Consider the following 19,620-nt stretch of genomic DNA (forward strand, 5'->3'; position numbering starts at 1 on the left):
AATGTGCCTTATCAACCAAATTGGCTTCTTTTCCTATACTTCAAAACAGAAATAAAAATGTTTAAGTGGCAATGCAGGGAATTGACCCCCCAACCTTGCGGGGACCTGTTGATCAACAAACCAACACCTTACCGACTGAGCTATCTCTTCTCCATTTTACAACCAGTCAATGTGCCTAATGAACCAAATTGGCTTCTTTTACCACACTTAACAGTGGCTTTCTTGCTACCCTCTGTGTGAGAAACCTGTATTTCTATCAGCCCTATAAAAAAAAACACTCACTCTTCATCCCCCCACACACACACACTTTGTTTTCACTGAAAAATATGGTGTTTAACCTTTTTTTTTCTATTTTCTATTGCTTTGATTTTAACAATTTTGTTTTTTGCACTTACCATCATACAAGAGTTGCAAAGAGAGACAGAGAGAGAAAGAGAGAGAAAGGTGGAGGAAGAATGACTGACTTGTGGCAAAACAGTCAGGCTCACAAATGCACATATATGTATGCACACTACCTTTAAATTTACACCATATATTGCTAGTGTTTGTTTTAATGTATGTATAATTTTTTACATTTAATAAAGACAGTCATGCACAAAGAGAGAGAGAGAGAGAGAGAGAGAGAGAGAGAGAGAGAGAGAAGCACTATACTGTCATACTAGACTGCACTGACTGTTATCAGGTGGTGGGATTACAAATTAATGGTTATTTTTAAAACAAACCCCTTTTTTTCTGTTACATGATTTGTTCCTCTTTGCTCATGTTTTTTTTTTTTAGAAGTTACAGTAATCTTTCTGATATACTGGGACTCAACTTGTAATTAATCACTGTGAGGTCACCAGTGAATGAAGATTTCAGCTGGGTCACTATATCCTGTGAATATAAAGTAGCCTGAAACATTGGATAGTGGCCAGGTTGAATTTTAAGTGCCCAATGTCCTAAAATCTCTCTCTCTCTCTCTCTCTCTCTCTCTCTCTCTCTCTCTCTCTAACTCCACACTTTCTGTCAGTGTTTTGGGAACGGTGATCACTTACATAGGCAGTTTACTCCTTTTTTTGGGTTCTCATTCTCCTCTGCCCACTCTAAAAAACACCCACTATCTCATCTGACTATAAATGCGGGTGGTGTGTTACTATCTAAGAGAGAGGGAGTAAAAAAAGTGTCAGATAAGGCATGATCAACAGTGAAGGGACATGATGTGTAAAGTCCTGTTGTGTTTTTGTGTCCTGAGTCTAATAAATCATGGTGAGTATTCAAATTCAATTATCACAATTTTAGATCAAACAGGTTAGCATAGTGTTAGGGGAGATTTGCAGGAAAATTTGTATCACAATATGGTTGTTAGGATACAAAGGCACAGTTCTCTGTTAAGTCAATCACAGTCAGCGGCAATGTGGTTCAATATACATGTTTAACCGTGTAAAGCATTTGAAAATTTACAACTAGAACTTGTCTGAGGGTAACAAAAGGTCTCAGAGAGACAACACTTTGACTAACCAGTCATAAATACAATTTTCTATTATTTATTTATTTACTTCTTTGTTGGTTGCCTAGTTTATCTTTATCTAAGTAAACTTGCTTGATATGTAGCATGTAATTGCAACTGCATTTCATTGGCTCTGTACATGTGCCTTTCACAATGACAATAAAGCTGAATCTAATCTAAAAGAAATCTAATCTAATTAATTTTTTTTCTTCATATTATCCAAATGCAGTGTATCATATACACCTAATATATATATATATATATATATATATATATATATATATATATATATATATATATATATATATATTATAAAAAATATATATTTGCAAACGCATACTAAAGAATCAGTTTGTGTATTAAAGAAACAGTTTAATCTATTACATTTTGCATTTTGCATTATTATTTTATATACTATATACTATATAAATAATACTATATTATTTTTACCTTAATTATTTTTGACCCATGTTGCTGCGCTATTATAATAAATAAAATCTTGACATGCAGCTCTTTGACTGACTCTCTTATCAGGCGGCTACATAAAGTTATTAACACACCATCAAATCACTCTCAACTGTAAAGGTTCATTGGTTTAGCACGAGTGACGAAATACTTTCCAAACTCTAGCGCTCAATTTTTTTATTTATTTTGCTTGATTTGAAAGTTCCATTATGTATTAGTTGTCTCTTTCAACTCAAAATGGAAAAGAGTTTATTATTACTTAATTTTTGCACCACACATGATAGTAACTAAACAAATGCAAGATGAATAAGGGTACAAAATGAGTGTCTTTGTCTTTGATGGGTGTCTTTCTAGATTAATAAATAACTAGACAATAAAATCTGTTGGTAGGACAAAGCTTTTTTGTCGGTAGGACAATAATGTATGACAGGTAATTTACACTTGGCACTAAGTTAATGACTTACATTCCTTCCTAATGATAGATGATCATAATGATAACAATGTGTGATGGAAAAACAGGTTAATGGCTCTTATCTGAATGTTGGGTAATGTAACAAGAGTCATCACATGTACTATATATTGTGCACATAGCATTGTAATTACACTCATTGGTGTGTAAAAACAGACAACTCTTATGCTTTGTTTGAATAGGAATTTAACTGAGCGTTAATGTTAAATGCTACTGTGAGTCAAATTATGTATTTATGATCTCTCTCTTTTGCGCTAACTTTTCTTTCTATCTTTGTCAATGTTATTGTCTAAATGTGTTAAAAACAATCAAACTTTGTAGTCAAAATTCACTTTAAAATTCTAGCTCCTGGTCCTATTTAGTTTCTACGTACATTATTCATACTAATTAGTTAAAAAGACAAAAGGTGAATTGTTTCTTTTTACATTTGACTTCTTTGTAAGCAAATATAATATGTGGTTATGTAACAAACTCCTTCTCATATAAAGATTGAGATTGAGTGCATGTCTTATGGTTTTGAATAAATGTTTATATGCCATGAACTATGTAATTTAGCAGTATAAAGATGTATTTTAACCAAACAAATATTTAAATGTACAGATTTTACACAAATAACACATTCTTGGCATCCAGACAGTTTGTTTCTTCAAACATTCAACTGAAACACTTTGCCATGCCTCTTGTAAAACTTCCCAAAGGTGTTCTTCATTAGCTGGATATTTCTTTTTGACCTTGGCAGGCTCTTCTATGATAGATAACACTTTAGCTGATTGTTTGTTCTCAAAAAAAAATGCTTACAGAGCTTGGAGGCATGCTTTGGGACATTGTCATGTTGTATGGTGAAATTGTTTTTGATTAGCCACAATCTAGACAGAATTGCTTGGCATTTAATTATAGAACAATAGCCATGTTCAGTATTCTTTCACTTGGAATAAGTCTCTAGTCTTCGCTGCTTCAAAAACTCCAAATCATTAAGCTTCCACCTTCATGTTGGTCTTAAATAAGTTCTTCTGTCAAATTTTCTACATTTTTCCGAACATGCACTGTCCAATTCTTGTGTGTTTTTTGCATTTTACCTAGTTTGTTGCATACATACAAATGGAATTTGTAAACATGCATGTTCAGGCTTCTACTATTTTAAAGGCAATTCAAGTGGAATTATTTGTATTTGAAGTTTTTTATATAGTTATAGTTATATGAACAACGACAGTACAGCACATAACGTACCCAATATATAAATTGCAAATGCACAACAGTTTGAGGCGAATGCAAGACTGTAAATCCACAGGACAATAAATACATAGAACATAGATCTGTTGTGTAGTGCAGTATAACAGCAATATTGGCAGCAAATCAATTTCTAGAAATATAAAAAAATTTCTGCTGAATTTAAATTCTGATGGAAATAATTACTCAGACCTTCAATGAGCTTTAAAAGAAAAAATCCTTTGAATTTGCATTATTTTTACCAATTTCTTTTGTGTTAAATAAGAGTACAGAGTCTCCACCCTAAAATGCATTAAGTAACTATATACTCTAGTTGCAATGTTTATGCCAATTTGTTGGTACTTTTGATGTTCCTTTTTTGCCTGTATTCCTCTTTATTAAAAAGATGCATAGAAATAAGAAAAAAAACTATTAGGTCTCACTGCAAGCTCCTAAAAAGAAAAACATAAGTGTTTCTTATCTCATCCACTATTTTCCTGAATACTGATTTTGGATTTTATACAGTCAAGCAACAAATACTTAAAGAGCAATCACTAATTGAAGAAGACCCAATTTCAGGCAACATACAGCATAAATCAATTCAAAATATTTTCTTCTGATATCTGTTGTAATATTACATAACATTGCATAATTAAAACCTCTGGTTTGACTGTAAATGAATGTCTTCTCCCATTTCTGTCCTTTGCTTTCAAGTTTTTCCTACAGAGATATCTGTGCATCTAAACTCCTCTGTTGCCCTGCCCTGCGCATTCTATCTTTCAAACAATGATAAACTCTTCAACATCACTTGGTCCTTCAACGGATCCATCATTGCTTCCAATAAAGAAACAGAAAGTGAACAGTACTTGATCGCATCATCCAGTGGATTCAATGGATTTTTCCCCCTGACAGTGTACAATGTTACTCCACACAGTCAGGGGTTGTATGAGTGCCATGTAAAGAGCAATCTAACTGATTACTTCAGCAATGTAACACTGATCATTTTGGGTGAGTTACAAAAGTTGCATCCCATCATGAGAATGTTCATGAAACATAAGAAAATATGCATTTAACCATCTCAGGCAGCAAAATTATTTTACAAGGTGACAGGGGGTTGTATTTTGCTTTTAAATTAAAATAGGCAAAAAAACTAATAACCGTAATGTGGTTAACAAGCATCCACGCTAATGCTTCAATATTCTAATATAAGCCATATGAATGATAGAACAAATTGTTCTTCTTTTCCTGATTTTGAATAAAATTGGATGACGTGAAATATTACAAACATATTACAGACAAAAAATGTTTATTTTTTCTTTTAATTGATGACTTTGTGTCAAAAGACTATTGTGTTATATGTACATTTGATATACATATTTGTAAATCTGATTTCAGTGATACACAAATGAAACCCCAATTGTGAAATCCACCACAAAATCTATATTCCTGTAAGCTATTTATAAAAATAGAAAACAGACATAATGTCTACCAGCATTGAGGAATAGTGACTTGACATCTGGTAGAATTAAGGATGTTTTAATCACTGAAAATCCTCATCAGTTCTAGGTTATGCTGTACCATAAATTCAGCATTAAACTATTCTATACATTTAAATGCTTTCATAGTATAACAAAAGATTTAATATAGTATCAGTAAAACAGTGGCAATTGTTTTCTCAAAATCTTATTTTTGGCTGACTGGAGATGTACTTCAACAAAATTGTCTGACACAAACAACCATGCTGCAAATAATTGGATAAATGCATGAATACGTAGACATATGCATGTAGTTAGTTTTCCTTAATCATATTATTTTTCATTTGCAGCTCCACCATCTGTATCAGTGCCTTTTACAGAGGTGGTGTTGGGGCGAGAAAGCACAATAGAGTGTTTGGCGAAGGATTTTAATCCTCCTAACATCACATTCTCTTGGACACGAGCAGGCCAAGAGATCAGAGCTCCTCAAAAATTCCAAATAAACCACACAGAAGATGGTCTATATGAAGGTCTAAGCCAGCTGGTGCTTATTCCAGAACTTACTGATCGAAACACTACATTTGCCTGTGTAGTAAACCATGAAACTCTGGAGAAACCACTTGTGAAAGAGTTCAGAATAAACATCACCAGTGAGTTATTTGAATTACTGATAACATTGCAGCCATAACATGGAATATATTATTTAGCTGTTCCTTTAAACTTATTCATATCTTTTGCAGGATTATGTAAAAGTGGAAACTTTAGTGACATTATCATTTTTTTTTCTTTTGTACAAGGCTAAGCAATTTATTTTCTATGCACTAATTATACAGTATAGACTTTCATACAACAGTTAGTTCCAGTCCACTAATTGCAGTATATACCACACTATGGAATTTTATTGTTCGAATCACACTGCTTATCTCTGTTTAACATGTAAATTAAATTCTACAAACAGTCCTATTAAAACCCTTACAGTAGTGCTAGTGACATTTTTACTGATAAATGAATACATTTTCTAAAAATCTGATTGAAAGCTCGAGGAAGGCAATTTCAGTAGATGCATTTTGAACAGGAATGTACAAATTAATGCATGCCAGCTAGCCAGTTAGCATAAGTCAGTGAGGCCTATTTGGCCGTGTTGTGTCAAAATGTTACTTACTCAATGGAAAAATTGCTCTATGAAAGCAATATTACAATAAAAAGATTTTTTTACCCATTTTTGTCTTCATTAGAGAACAGAAATAGGCCAATGAGCAAATTTCTGTTTATAGCCATTATAACAAGTGATAACAGGAAAGAGCTTGTTTCATAGACATTTCACAGCAATAAAAGTAACTATGTACAGATAAAAATATAGATGCTATTTTTAATATTATTTACAGCAAATATATTTATTAATAACATCATTTTCTGTTTATAGTTACATTTACTGTTGTAAAATATCATTGGGATAAGTTTGTTTCTGTTATCAGCCATTATGTTATTTTAATGTTATGTACAAGTTAATATTTTATTCCACTATAGTATACATATTGTGTTTATGGGCTGGGAAATGACACTTTTATTGAGCTGACCAACTGTTTAAACTTTTCCCAACTTTCAGTCCTTCCCAAAGTCACTCTGTCTGTTGTGCCGTCCTCTTTACGCTCATCTCCGCTTACCTTGGTGTGCGAAATCAGCGGATTTTATCCACAGAATGTGTCTGTGTTGTGGATCAGAAATGGCACTGTCCTTCCTGAGACTCCTCAGATACAACAGAACAATGATGGAACGTATAGAATGCGTCACTTTCTCACTCTTAGCATGGAGGAGCGGGAGAGAGCTGGACAAGTGCAGTGTGTAGCTCAACAACGTCATATATTTCAACCAGCTTCGAGTACCATCGACCTATTAACGGCTGATTCGTTGGGTAACTTTCATAAATATACTGCATGTCATCAGCGTTGAAAACAATGTTAATACTGAGCTTGGAAAAAGCTTAGCTTTTTATAGTGTATTCTCTTTTGTTATGTTTAATATGTAAAAGGGCTATTAGCTTCTCATCAGTGTTTATTGTCTTTATTTCTCAGTGCAGAAACTTCTGCTTACTAAATCTGCAAAGGCCTCAGTGGCAATGATGATCATCTCTTTGGTACTCGTCCTTCTGCTTTGCTTTGGATTCTCTTGGAAAAGAAGAGATGGTGAGGCAGCATTAAAAAATAATTATACCTGCACAAACATTTTGCTTGATTTATTTTGACCATTATAGTTTTGTGTTGCAACTGAAAACCCTAAACTAGGTGTGTGATACTCATTTTAGGCAACTTAGTTCAATGTGAAATTTGCCTGTGTTTATTAGACCAATAACACAAAAATACTGTTCATTGTAGCTTTAAATTTATGTTCTTTTTTCTACTGTAAAGTTTGGTTTGAATTTCTTTTCATCAAATTTGTTAGGAGGGATATTTGAAATACTCTAGCCTTCATAACAGTTTAAACAATTTTTCCAGTGTTATAACCTCAAGAAGTTTGCAACTCAACTGTGACTGACTTTCAACTTGACTTATGACGTTTCACTTGATTTATTCCTAAATTATAATTATCATGAAATTCACAAGTTGCACAAAGAATGATTTGAGTTTTGACATTCAGGATTTATTTGAGCTATTCTTACATAGTATTCAGTGTCCTTGTGTTTCCTTGTTTCCTTGCCTTCACTGCTCTAGTGGAGAATTTTAATTAATTTATATCTCTCTCTCTCTCTCTCTCTCTCTCTCTCTCTAAAGCAAATCCCAAGGCAAAGCCAAATTGAACTCAAATTGAAGAAAGATGAGAAAATTGAACTCATGTACTTACCTGTAGTTTTTGTGTGTCTCTTAAATACCAATATAATTCCAATTACTCATAATGTTTCTTTAGAAAGTGCTTAAACAACAGCTTTAAAAAATCCGAACTCCCGATATACAGTACAGACCAAAAGTTTGGACACACCTTCTCATTCGAGCAGTTTTCTTTATTTTCATGACTATGAAAATTGTAGATTCACACTGAAGGCATCAAAACTATGAATTAACACATGTGGAATTATATATGGAATTATATACATAACAAAAAAGTGTGAAACAACTGAAAAATGTCATATTCTAGGTTCTTCAAAGTAGCCACCTTTTGCTTTGATTACTGCTTTGCACACTCTTGGCATTCTCTTGATGAGCTTCAAGAGGTAGTCACCTGAAATGGTCTTCCAACAGTCTTGAAGGAGTTCCCCGAGAGATGCTTGGCACTTGTTGGCCCTTTTGCCTTCACTCTGCGGTCCAGCTCACCCCTAAACCATCTCGATTGGGTTCAGGTCCGGTGACTGTGGAGGCCAGGTCATCTGGCGCAGCACCCCATCACTCTCCTTCTTGGTCAAATAGCCCTTGATGCCTTCAGTGTGACTCTACAATTTTTATAGTCATGAAAATAATGAAAACTCTTTGAATGAGAAGGTGTGTCCAAACATTTGGTCTGTACTGTATTATATACAATTGTGTGAAAAAAAATGTCCTGATTTCTTAATTTTTTGCATGTTTCTCAGACTTTAATGTTTCAGATCATCAAACTAATTTAAATATTAGCAAAAGATAACACAAGTGAACACAACATGCAGTTTTAAATTAAGGTTTTTATTACTGAGGGAAAACAAAATCCAAAACTACAAGGCCTTGTGTGAAAAAGTGTTTGCCCCCATGTTAAAACTGTGGTTTATCACACCTAAGTTAAATTTCTCTAGCCACACCCAGGCCTGATTAATGCCACACCTGTTTGCAATCAAGAAATCTCTTAAATAGGACCTGCCTGACAAAGTCAAGCAGACCAAAAGATCCTCAAAAGCTTGACATCATGCTGAGAGCCAAAGAAATTCAGAAACAAATGAGAAAGAATGTAATTGAGATCTATCAGTCTGGAAAAGATCATAAATCCATTCCTAAAGCTTTGGGACTCCAGCGAACCAAAGTGAGAGCCATTATTCACAAATGACAAAACTAAAATAGTGGAGAACCTTCCCAGGCATAACCGGCAAACCAAAATTACCCCAAAAGCACAGCGACGACTCATCCAAGACCTGCAGGCCTCACTTGCCTCAGTTAAGGTCAGTGTTCATGACTCTTGAAAGTTCCAAGACAAAAACCGCTGATGAGCAACATCTTGATGATCCCCAAGACTTCTGGAAAAAAAACTCTGTGGACTGGAAAGACCAAAGTTGAATGTTTTGGAAGGTGTGTGTACCATTATTTCTAGCCTAAAAGTAACACCACATTTCAGAAAAAGATCATACCAACAGTAAAATATGGTGGTGGTAGTGTGATTGTCTTGGGCTGTTTTGCTGCGTCAGGACCTGAAAGACTTGCTGTGATAAATGGAATCATGAATTCTGCTGTTTACCAAAAAATCCTGAAGGAGAATGTCCGGCCATCTGTTCGTGACCTCAAGCTGAAGCGAACTTGGGTTCTGCAGCAGGACAATGATCCAAAACACACCAGCAAGTCCACCTCTGAATGGCTGACGAAAAACAAAATTAAGACTTTGGAGTGGCCTAGTCAAAGTCTTGACCTGAATCCTATTGAGATGCTGTGGCATGACCTTTAAAAAGCAGTTCATGCTCAAAAACCCTCCAATGTGGCTGAATTACAACAATTGTGAGTGAACTAAAATTCCTCCACAGCGCTGTAACAGATTAATTGCAAGTTATCGCAAACACTTGATTGCAGTTGTTGCTGCTAAGGGTGGCCCAACCAGTTATTAGGTTTTGGGGCAAACACTTTTTCACACAGGGCCATGTAGTTTTGGATTTTGTTTTCCCTCAATAATAAAAACTTTAATTTAAAAACTGCATGTTGTGTTCACTTGTGTTATCTTTAACTAATATCTAAATTAGTTTGATGTTCTGAAACATTAAAGTGTGAAAAACATGCAAAAAAATAAGAAATTAGGAAGGGGGCAAACACTTTTTCACACCACTTATACATTTACTATATTCTGGCTTTAACTTTATACAGAGTGCATACTGTCTTGTTTAGGACTCAAAAACCCAAGTAAAGGACTTGGAACCTGACTTGCATTTATTAGTCTTGGCTTAAATGCCAAGACGTGAGACTTCCTTGTGGCCCTTAAAAACAATGACTTGCACCTGCTTACTGCCTAAGACTTTTCTGTCTGAAAAAACTTTGTTCACTGAATGTAAATGCTAGAATTCTGCATGAGAATATTCTTTTAAAAAGATATATGTTTACGGTGACATCATCTCGACTTAACCCTGCAAAACTATAACATCTCCAAATATCTCAATTCTTCTTGTAGAAAAGCAAAAAAGTTTAAGTGTGTCATGCATCATTCTGCCCCCGAGGGTGGTGGTGGGACAGAAAGGCCGTGTCACCATCAGCATAGAAGGAAGAAGAGCAGATCAAGTCCAAACAGCCTGGTTTCTCAATGATATCCCTATAACAGATACATCACACAAGGGTAACACTCCCTGCTACAAACTTTTATGAGAGTCAGATGTGTTCACATTTTTCCTAGAATGCTTGACATTGATCCTTATCTTTTCTGTAAGTACTGTATATGATTAACCATGTAAAAAGTTTGTAGAATTTTTGAAGGCAAAACATTTATTCATTTTGATGATCTACAGTGACCCTGACTAGGGAACAAATTACTGAAGATAAATGCATGAATCAAGATAAATATATAAACTATGACCATTAGAAAAGAGAGTCCAGTAATATGGTATGAAAATTGTGTATTAAGACTTATAACCCACTTGTCCTCTCTTGTCTGTCTCTTTTCCTGTGGAGAAGAAAGCAGTGGCTCGAGAGGTCACACGCCAAGAACATCCCGTGTATCACTGTTGTCAGAAAAAGCCCCTCTGCTGGCTTCTACTGCTCTAGGTTACTACAAACTGCACACCCGAAAGCCCCTGCACTCGACGGGCCCCACCAAGCAACTCCTTTCCTCCTTCACTTTCATTCCTACCCTGTTGGTTCATAAAGGGGCTGTCTTCAAGTGCCAAATTTCCTATAAAGGGAAAGACAAGATAGTAATGGAGAGAGTGTCAGAGAAGTTTACAGTTCTGTGTAAGGAAGCAACTTGCATTTTGGATAATTTTTCTATATGTTAATTTCATGTACTTATTCCCTTGCTATTATTGCATTGTCTGTGTGCATTTTTTTTCATAAAGAAACGTATTATTTCTTTCCCAGCACCGCCTGAGGTCTCAGAAATCCAGCTCTCAGAGCCAAATGAAGAGACAGGTCTCACACATCCATACATCCACACACACACACACACACACACACACACACACACACACACACACACACACACCTGTAAGAATAAAGGTCAATAACAGACATTTCTGTCTCCAGGTATTGTAATAATGACAGTTGAGGCCTCTCACTTTCACCCAGATGTTATCACCTTTCGCTGGTTCTGTGAGGGGGGAGAGCTATGTCCCGTGGCTGCCCCCTCAGCCCTGGCAGCTCCACGTCCCGATGCACAAGGTTTCTTTTCAGCACAAAGCCAGTGCAGGTTGCCCAGGGACGAGCTGGAAAGAGGAGAAACAGCAGTGTGGGTCACTGTCCATCATATGTGTCTCAAACAGCCTATCACACGAAAGACCAGAGGTGAGAGAGTGCAAGCTGAAAGTGTATGTAAAAACACCCTGTGAACATTAATTAAACATCGTTCTAATTATTAATTTGAATAATTTCTGTAGATTTTAGTTTTTAGTTTCCTTCGTTACATTTTAATAAATGTATTAATTATTTGTAATTAATAATAAGTTGTAAAACCTCTTAGATATATTTAGAGTAATATTAGATTAGATTAGATTAGATTAGATTAGATTAGATTTAACTTTATTGTCATTACACATGTCCAAGTACAAGGCAACGAAATGCAGTTTGGGTCTAACCAGAGTGCAATAACAGCAAGTGCAGGATATACAGTTTTTACATGATTTACATAGTTAAATAGAATGGTAATATAGACTATAAACAGTAATTTAAAGATGTATATGTACTATAAATGTAGTATACAGATGAATATATATGTACTAAGAACATAATATACAGATTAATATATATGTACTATGAATATAATTACAGATGAATATGAATATATATGTACTATGAACAATAATATACAGATGCCTATTACTATACACAGAGATTTACAGAAAGATGTGAATGGTGAACATAATATATTGCTATTACTATGAACAGAGAACGGGTATATATACAATGTAATAAGGTAATGGTGCAATACAAAGAAGAGCAGTGTGCAAATGAGCATAGGTTTATTTAAACAGTCCGTGCAATAACAAAGTGTGTGGTGAGAAATGATCAGTGTCCCGGTGAGCATAAGTTTTTAAGTAGACAGTCCATTAGCAAAGTGACAAAGTGTGAGGTGTTGGGGGAAATGTGGTAGTGTATCAGTGAGTGTCAGAGTTCATTAAAGAGACAGATCTAGGAAAAAAGCTGATCTTTAGTCGGCTGGTCCTGGTCCGGAGGCACCTGAAACGCCTGCCGGATGGCAGAAGAGTAAACAGTCTATTTGCGGGATGAAAGGAGTCCTTAAGAATGCTGCGAGCTCGATGCAGACAGTGTTTCTTTTGAATGTCCTCCATGTCTGGGAGTGGAGTCCCTGTGATGCGCTGGGCAGTTTTCACCACCCGTTGCAGTGCCTTAGGCTCTGCAACAGAGCAGCTCCCAGCTCCCATACCATACCATACCCATACCGCTGGTCAGGATCCTTTCTATTGCGCGGTGAAGTTCACCAGGATATCCGAGGAGAGCTGATTTTCTTAAGTATCCTCAGGAAAAAGAGGCGCTGGTGTAATATGTAAACAAGATTAATTGTTTGTTTTAATTTATATTTATACTAAGGTGTAAAATCTCTTACATATATCCAGAAATGTGTTAATTGATGAATAAGTAAAACATTTTTTATTTTTGTTTGTTTGGTTTTAGTATTTGTGTTAATGTTCTTACATAGATTCAGTTAAACGTAAATATAGTTATAGCTCATTTAAAACTGACAAATAAAAAAATAGTGGTTAAAGTACACAGGGCTAAAGACAGAAATTAATACACAAATATAGGAGCTAACATAATTTCTTTGCTTTTCCTTGTACCAGGGTTCATAAAGAAGCCGACTGTATCAGAAATCACCAGCTCTCTCTATCCACAAAGCCCACAAACAGGACTTTTAACACTGGCCTGTAGCATCACAAGCTTCTACCCTCCAGACATTGCAGTAAAATGGCTAAAGCGATGCAACAATGTGGAAATGGAAGTTAAGAAAGAGGAAGGGCTGATGGAAGTATGGGGGCCAGTCCAGACACAACTGAAGACATTTAGAGCTATGGCTTTGCTAACAGAAGTGGAGAACAGGCTGAAGGACATAGAAAAGGATGCAAAGTTTGTGTGCAGAATTGAGCACTGCTCTCTCCTCGAGCCCATTGAGCGTGTCTGGACAAACTCTCCTTTTGGTAAAGAAGTTTAATTGACAATAATACATTTGATCATATCAAAAATTGAGTATGAAATATTTTGATAATACCATCATTTTCTCTTTATAAATCTCTATGATGTATTTTAGCTACATCTGTGCTAAGTGGGTTTGTTATTTATTTATGTACTTCTTTTTACAGTTAAAGTAAAAGTTTTAAAGGTAAAAGTAAAGTTGTACAGTTATAAGATGTTTGAGAATCCCTGTCAATTATTAAATTTATGATGTGATGGTGAAGCTACAGGCAACGCCAGTCCCATTCACAGTGTGAGTGTCAGGGTATGGACCACGAGCCGGAAGCAGGAGTAGCTCTATCATATTTATTATAAGAGTTTAGTTCATAAGCAGAGTATCGAGAGCTTTACGAACCGTGATGCAGGTCGGGTCTGTAATGCCCATGTATTCAGTTGAGGAAAGGGTAATCTGGAAAGCAGGAAGTATAATCCACACGGAAGGTATCATTCACACAGGAGGTATAATCCATGGTACGGGTTTAATCTTGGGAACAGGAATAATCCATGGAAGTGGTATAATCCCCGAAACAGGTAGTAGGAGGAGGAACCAGCGTGGAATGCTGGCATTCGGGAACCAGCTCGATCACCATAACTAACGAGTAGGTCCGACACGAGTGAGATCGGAAAGGGAGCTTATGTAGGGAACTAGTTAATGAGGAACCGGTTTTGGTAATCAACGTCGGGAGCCACAGAGAGAGCGGCCGCATGACAGCCACAGAGATCAGGAGCAGAGCGATGTCCTCAGCGGAGATCAGAGACTGAGCGACACCCTCAGTGGAGATCAGAGACTGAGCGACGCCCTCCGCAGAGTTCGAAGGTTGAAAGGCGCTCTTGGCGGAAATCAGAGGCTGGAAACCGCCCTCTGCCGAGTCTAGGGGCAGAGAGACACCCTCTGAGGAGGTTTGGAGATGACTCTGGGGTACAATGGTGCCCTCGGCAGGACACAGGAGCGCAGTGGTTCCCTTGGTGGGGGTCAGAGGTGCCATGGCAACTACAAGGGAACCCAGGAAGGTGGTGGTTCTTGTGGCGGGACTCTGGGGCGTGATGGCGCCCTCTATGGATGTCCGAGGTGCTATGGCGCCCTCGATGGAGTTTTGGACTACGACATCTTCTTGGTGGGAGTAGAGGAGCAAAGTGTCGCCTTCAGAGAGACTTTGAGGTGCTATGTCGCCGTCAGAGGTGTCTTGAATGGCGCCCTGGGAGAACCTTGGGACTGTGTCGTCGCTTTCAGAAGGGCTTGGGGGCGCTACGTCACTTCTAGCAAGGTCATGGACTGTGTCGTCACCCTCAGAGTGGCTTTAGGAGGTGACGGCAATTTTGGCGGGACCTTGAAGCGCGACGGTGCATTTGGAGGAGTCTGGATCCGCGATGGCTCTGAGGCTCGACGGCACTTCCGGAGAGACCTGGGACCATGGCGTCATCCTCAGAGGAACTTGGGACTGCGACATCACTTTCTGAGTAAACTTGAAGTGCAACGGCGTGCATGGTGAGGCTTTGCCGCACAATGTCGCCTATGGGGAAACTTGAAAGCGCGATGGTGTTGGTGGAGAGTCCATGAACTACGACGTCGCCTTCGGAGAGACTCGGAGGCAATTTTTTTTGAAATACTACTGGTATTGGATACATGATATCCCTACCATATTGGAAGTTTTTTTTTCAGCCCAAACAGATTTATGTTTACAAAAATTTGAAATCTTAGTAAATATGGTTGTGCTACACAGACATATTCATTTATTGTGTTTTTGTTTAGTTTTTTTTTTACTCAGACAGTTTTAATAACCTTTTTATGTACTTCATTATCTTTTTTATATATCCAGTGGCTCCCTCCATCCCTGCTTCCTTGTCTGTCAGCTGGAATAATGATGGTGTAGGAGTGTTTTCGTTGTGCCTGTCTGGTGGTGTTCCACATCCCAAACTCCAGTGGGCTGCAGGAGGCTCCTTTTTAATGCCACTCATATCTAGAGAGACAGAGAAAGTGACAGACAAAGCAGCAAGAGAGCTACACAGTGTCTGTGCATTGACAAAATCTGCAGAACCACAAGGAGGCAAAGCCAGCATTCAAAATGTCGAAAATGGACATCTATGCAGTGAGTTTGCTGTTGCTGTGATAAACTATGAATGGTTATAGGGTTAACTGTCTGTTAAAGTCATTTTAAATGTCTTGGGCATGTTCCAAGCCAAACATAGAGTAGTGCAGCATATAACATAACATCTGCATGACTTGATTTTGTTACTTAATTAACACTTAAGTTGAAGCCAAAGTGCATTTCTAGCTGTTTTATGAATTCTGTGTTATGTCACAGCAATGTTAGACAGCAAAGAATAGGGAGAATAAGGCAATGGAAACAAGTAATAAAAAATGCTCATGCTCATACTGAAAATATATGTCTGTTTAATAGATTCTCAGTTTCCAGCATTGCAAAGTGAAGCAAATAATGAGATCCTGGATAGTAAAAGAAAACAAGAGAACCAAAGTGAAAGAGGTCAAGTGACACCAGACATTATAGACGAGACCACAAACAAAGCTGGACAGACTGAATTTGATTCTTTGTACATAAATAAAGTATATGTGGGGAAAGAAGGAAGACGAGCAGAGAGAGGGTGTCTGAGAGTTACAGTGGAGATTACCCATCCTGCACTTCACCTACCTGTTTACTTCAACTGGACAGGTAACTATAACACATGTAACAATAAACACAAGTTTATTTGAATTGTATAAAAAAAAATATTATTACTATCTAATTTGTGCTTTACAATCTTACAGAGCCTGAAGAGGAAGTGGAGTCTGTATAATAAAAAAACTAAAATTATCTCAAAATAATTTTTTTTATCTTAGCTTTTTAGAAATCTTACAGCATTTATAATTTCCAATAACCTGCAGAATTTTCCTAAGACTTTATTTACATTTATGTGTTATTGTTTATAAATACTTTTTCAGTTTTTAGTACTAATAACTTATTTTTTTATTTAAAAAAATGTTAAATTATGTTCTATGCTATAAACATTATAAGCTTGAATTTACAATGTGACAAAATAACATAACATGATAAGATTATATGTATCTTTTGTAATAATACTTTTGCTGAATCCTAATGTAACAGGATTTTTATATATATATATATATATGTGTGTGTGTGTGTGTGTGTGTGTGTGTGTGTGTGTGTGTGTGTGTGTGTGTGTGTGTGTGTAAAACCTTTATAGTAAAGTTTTGATCATTTGCAAAAGAAAATAATTTTAGTGTGCACTGCTATTCTTATTTAGAGGAACTGAATAGTTGCATGAAACTGATAAAATGTATTTTGGCAAATGTGCACATGAAGTAGTAAAATGTTTAGGTAAATAAAAGATGATTGGACTTAAAAAGAAGATAATACTGATTTTTATACAAACATAAATGGAGTTTACAATTAAGCTCTTTGTTCTGTCTTTCCTAATCATTGATACCAACATATAATGTACTGCAGAATAAATAACTATTCATTCGTAAAAAGGGTTATAGGGTTAAAGTATTTTTTTTTTCAACAGTTATGTGATTATCTTTCGTTTCTCCCCTACTGCCATGCTTAAGCGGCTCTCATTTGCATAATGACATGTCCATTTCAACGAGTCGACTCTTTGAGTCGGCTGTTTTGAGTGAACGTTGGGAGTCGAGTCGTGTATCTCTAACGTAAATCATCTTTGTTTTCTTTTTTGTTTAGGAGTAAAGTTTTTCTTTTACTATATTAATCAAATCTAATAATGATGTTAATGAAGAATCTATAGCCTAATAGAGTTATAGCGAAATATCGCGTGAAGTTTAGATACTGTAAAGCAATTACACGGGGGCAGCTGTAAACTGAAAGAGTCGACTCTTTTAGATGATCCGATCATTCCCATCATCAACAAGATTCTGGTTCCTTGTGGTCTGATGAGTCCCTCTGGAAAAGGGCGTGGCTTTGACTTTTCCTCCAAAAAAGAAAAAGAAAACATTCTATTAAAAGTGTTATAAACTCGTTTTCTTATTCAATTAAAACCTACATGTATCAGCAGCACTTGCTGAGTCACATTCTGTCACTTGGGTCTACTTTCCTCTCACATCACAAGGGTTTGGTTGCGCTGAGCTCCATCATCAAATGCGGTTATTTCTACATCCAGCTCGTTTCCTGGTTTGTTACACTTTTAAACATTAGGGAAGTGTTCACAGGCTCGTGTTGCAGTAGCAGTGCGATTAGAGAAGTGCTTATCAGCAAACCGACTTTTGGATCATGTATTAGTGTTTCTTAGCTTTCGTATTTTTTTTTTTTATTAACCACAAACCAAACGCACGTCCTGTAATATGCTTCTCTTCGACCAAAACAGATCTCTTTGGCTCCTTCCTCTTTAAAACCCCAATTTCTCGACCTTAAGAGCTAGACTGGAGAGCTGCATGTTCAGTTCAAAGATCTAGAACGACTTTTTCCGTATTTATTTAAAGCAACTTTATTTCAAAGTGACCAGAGATGGAAGGTTCAGAGAGCACAATAAGCAGAGTTGGTCGTGCTGTGTGGACCGTTTGGGTGAGTGGTTGATTTTTGGGTTATTTTTTTAGTTAAACATCTGGCCTGTGTAAAGGAGGTCAAGATAAAGATGCAGGAGATGCATTTCTGGGGCCATGTAAAACTAATAACTTTACCTCAAATGTGTTTAAATCATCTTTATTATTATGATTGTTGTTATTGTCCAAACATCACTGTTATATTTATGATTATGTTGTAATTGTAATTTATATTGGTCACCTGAATTCATTACAAATATCAGATTATAAATAATCTTGGTCTATCTGTCAATTTTAAGAATAAAAAGCTACGCACTTCTGAGCAAGAGAGGGCCAAGCCCAAAAACAAACTTTCGTAATGGTCTTAAATCATTGGGGGAAAAAATTTCACGCCTGACAGGTCTTGTCCACTATTTAGTCTTCTACTTTTTCTGAAGTGAACTGCTATACTGTATATGCATTTTATATGCAAAGGAATAATCAGCATGATAAACTATTTGTTTAAACAAACGCATCTGGTTGTGCAAAGTCTTCCAAATATATATTTTGCTGCTTGGGTTTTTATCATAAATGGACCTATGATTGACAAAAGCTGAGATTTACAGTATTTGTTTAAATATAAAAATTTTTTTGCTCAATGATTTGTGGTTAAGATCAGTAAAAGCTTTATATATTTTTATTTTAAAAATATATAAACTTTTTCCACACACATGCATGTGATGTTCAGTTGTCCACAGACATTTGCCGATGAAGTGTATATGGCAACAGATAACAGAGAAATCATTGATTCTATGTAAAATACAGTGTTGCAGAAAGACAGTTTTCGGAATATTTAAATAAGCACAAAACCACACAAAGAAGCAACAGACATTTAAAGAAACCAGCTTATGGTGATCTGTGTGCACAAGTTGTGCATGTGGGGGGAGGGGGGGTGGTGAATACCTCTTGTCCAGTTGTTCATACGGCCTGAAAAGCTAGAGGTGTAGCTCAAACGATTAGGCAAAGATATTGTACGTGTTTAAATAACGAGATTCATATTTGATTAGAGACATTATGCTCATAGCGACTGTTAAGCAGCACATGTCTCGCAGGTTCACCTTCCTTGGTTCCATCTTAAACGTATGTTACACACAGAGTTTCTGGGCATGTCTATATAGGTTTCTTCAAGTTTCTTTGGTTTCCATACACCTCCCAAAGCATGCCAGTAGTTGGACTGACTTAGAAAAAATGCCCCCAGGGTGTGTGTGTGTGTGTGTGTGTGTGTGTGTGTGTGCGGAGTGTGTGCATGTGTACCATATGCACAGGGTGCCCTGCAATAACCTACTGCCCCTCCCAGAGTGTATACCTGCCACACACCCAAAGTTTCCAGGATTGGCTCCAGATCTACCTCAACACCGCACTAGGTTAACGTACTTACTGACTCTTTTTTCTGAAGTATTGCAGAATGAATGTTTATATGT

The 19,620-nt window shown here is 36.5% G+C and overlaps 1 protein-coding gene across 2 annotated transcripts in view; it reads left to right on the forward strand.

The window, feature by feature from the left end:
* The first annotated feature begins 1,027 nt into the window (after window positions 1-1,027).
* Window positions 1,028-19,620, forward strand: part of LOC124388415 (probable serine/threonine-protein kinase kinX) — a 30,028-nt gene continuing 11,435 nt past the window's right edge. The window contains exons 1-13 of one of the 2 annotated variants that reach the window (XM_046852992.1): window positions 1,028-1,245; window positions 4,341-4,634; window positions 5,452-5,751; window positions 6,708-7,013; window positions 7,174-7,284; window positions 10,424-10,585; window positions 10,921-11,196; window positions 11,323-11,373; window positions 11,488-11,745; window positions 13,260-13,613; window positions 15,465-15,734; window positions 16,047-16,316; window positions 16,412-18,182. In XM_046852992.1, the coding sequence (XP_046708948.1) occupies window positions 1,194-1,245; window positions 4,341-4,634; window positions 5,452-5,751; window positions 6,708-7,013; window positions 7,174-7,284; window positions 10,424-10,585; window positions 10,921-11,196; window positions 11,323-11,373; window positions 11,488-11,745; window positions 13,260-13,613; window positions 15,465-15,734; window positions 16,047-16,316; window positions 16,412-16,440 (2,733 nt within the window). In that variant the 5' untranslated portion in view covers window positions 1,028-1,193 and the 3' untranslated portion in view covers window positions 16,441-18,182. Of the gene's footprint in view, window positions 1,246-4,340; window positions 4,635-5,451; window positions 5,752-6,707; window positions 7,014-7,173; window positions 7,285-10,423; window positions 10,586-10,920; window positions 11,197-11,322; window positions 11,374-11,487; window positions 11,746-13,259; window positions 13,614-15,464; window positions 15,735-16,046; window positions 16,317-16,411; window positions 18,183-19,620 lie in introns of those variants that run through there. The other variant, XM_046852991.1, reaches the window with a different exon arrangement.

The sequence above is a fragment of the Silurus meridionalis genome, chromosome 7 (genome assembly GCF_014805685.1).
Source record: "Silurus meridionalis isolate SWU-2019-XX chromosome 7, ASM1480568v1, whole genome shotgun sequence".
Taxonomy (NCBI): Eukaryota; Metazoa; Chordata; class Actinopteri; order Siluriformes; family Siluridae; genus Silurus; species Silurus meridionalis.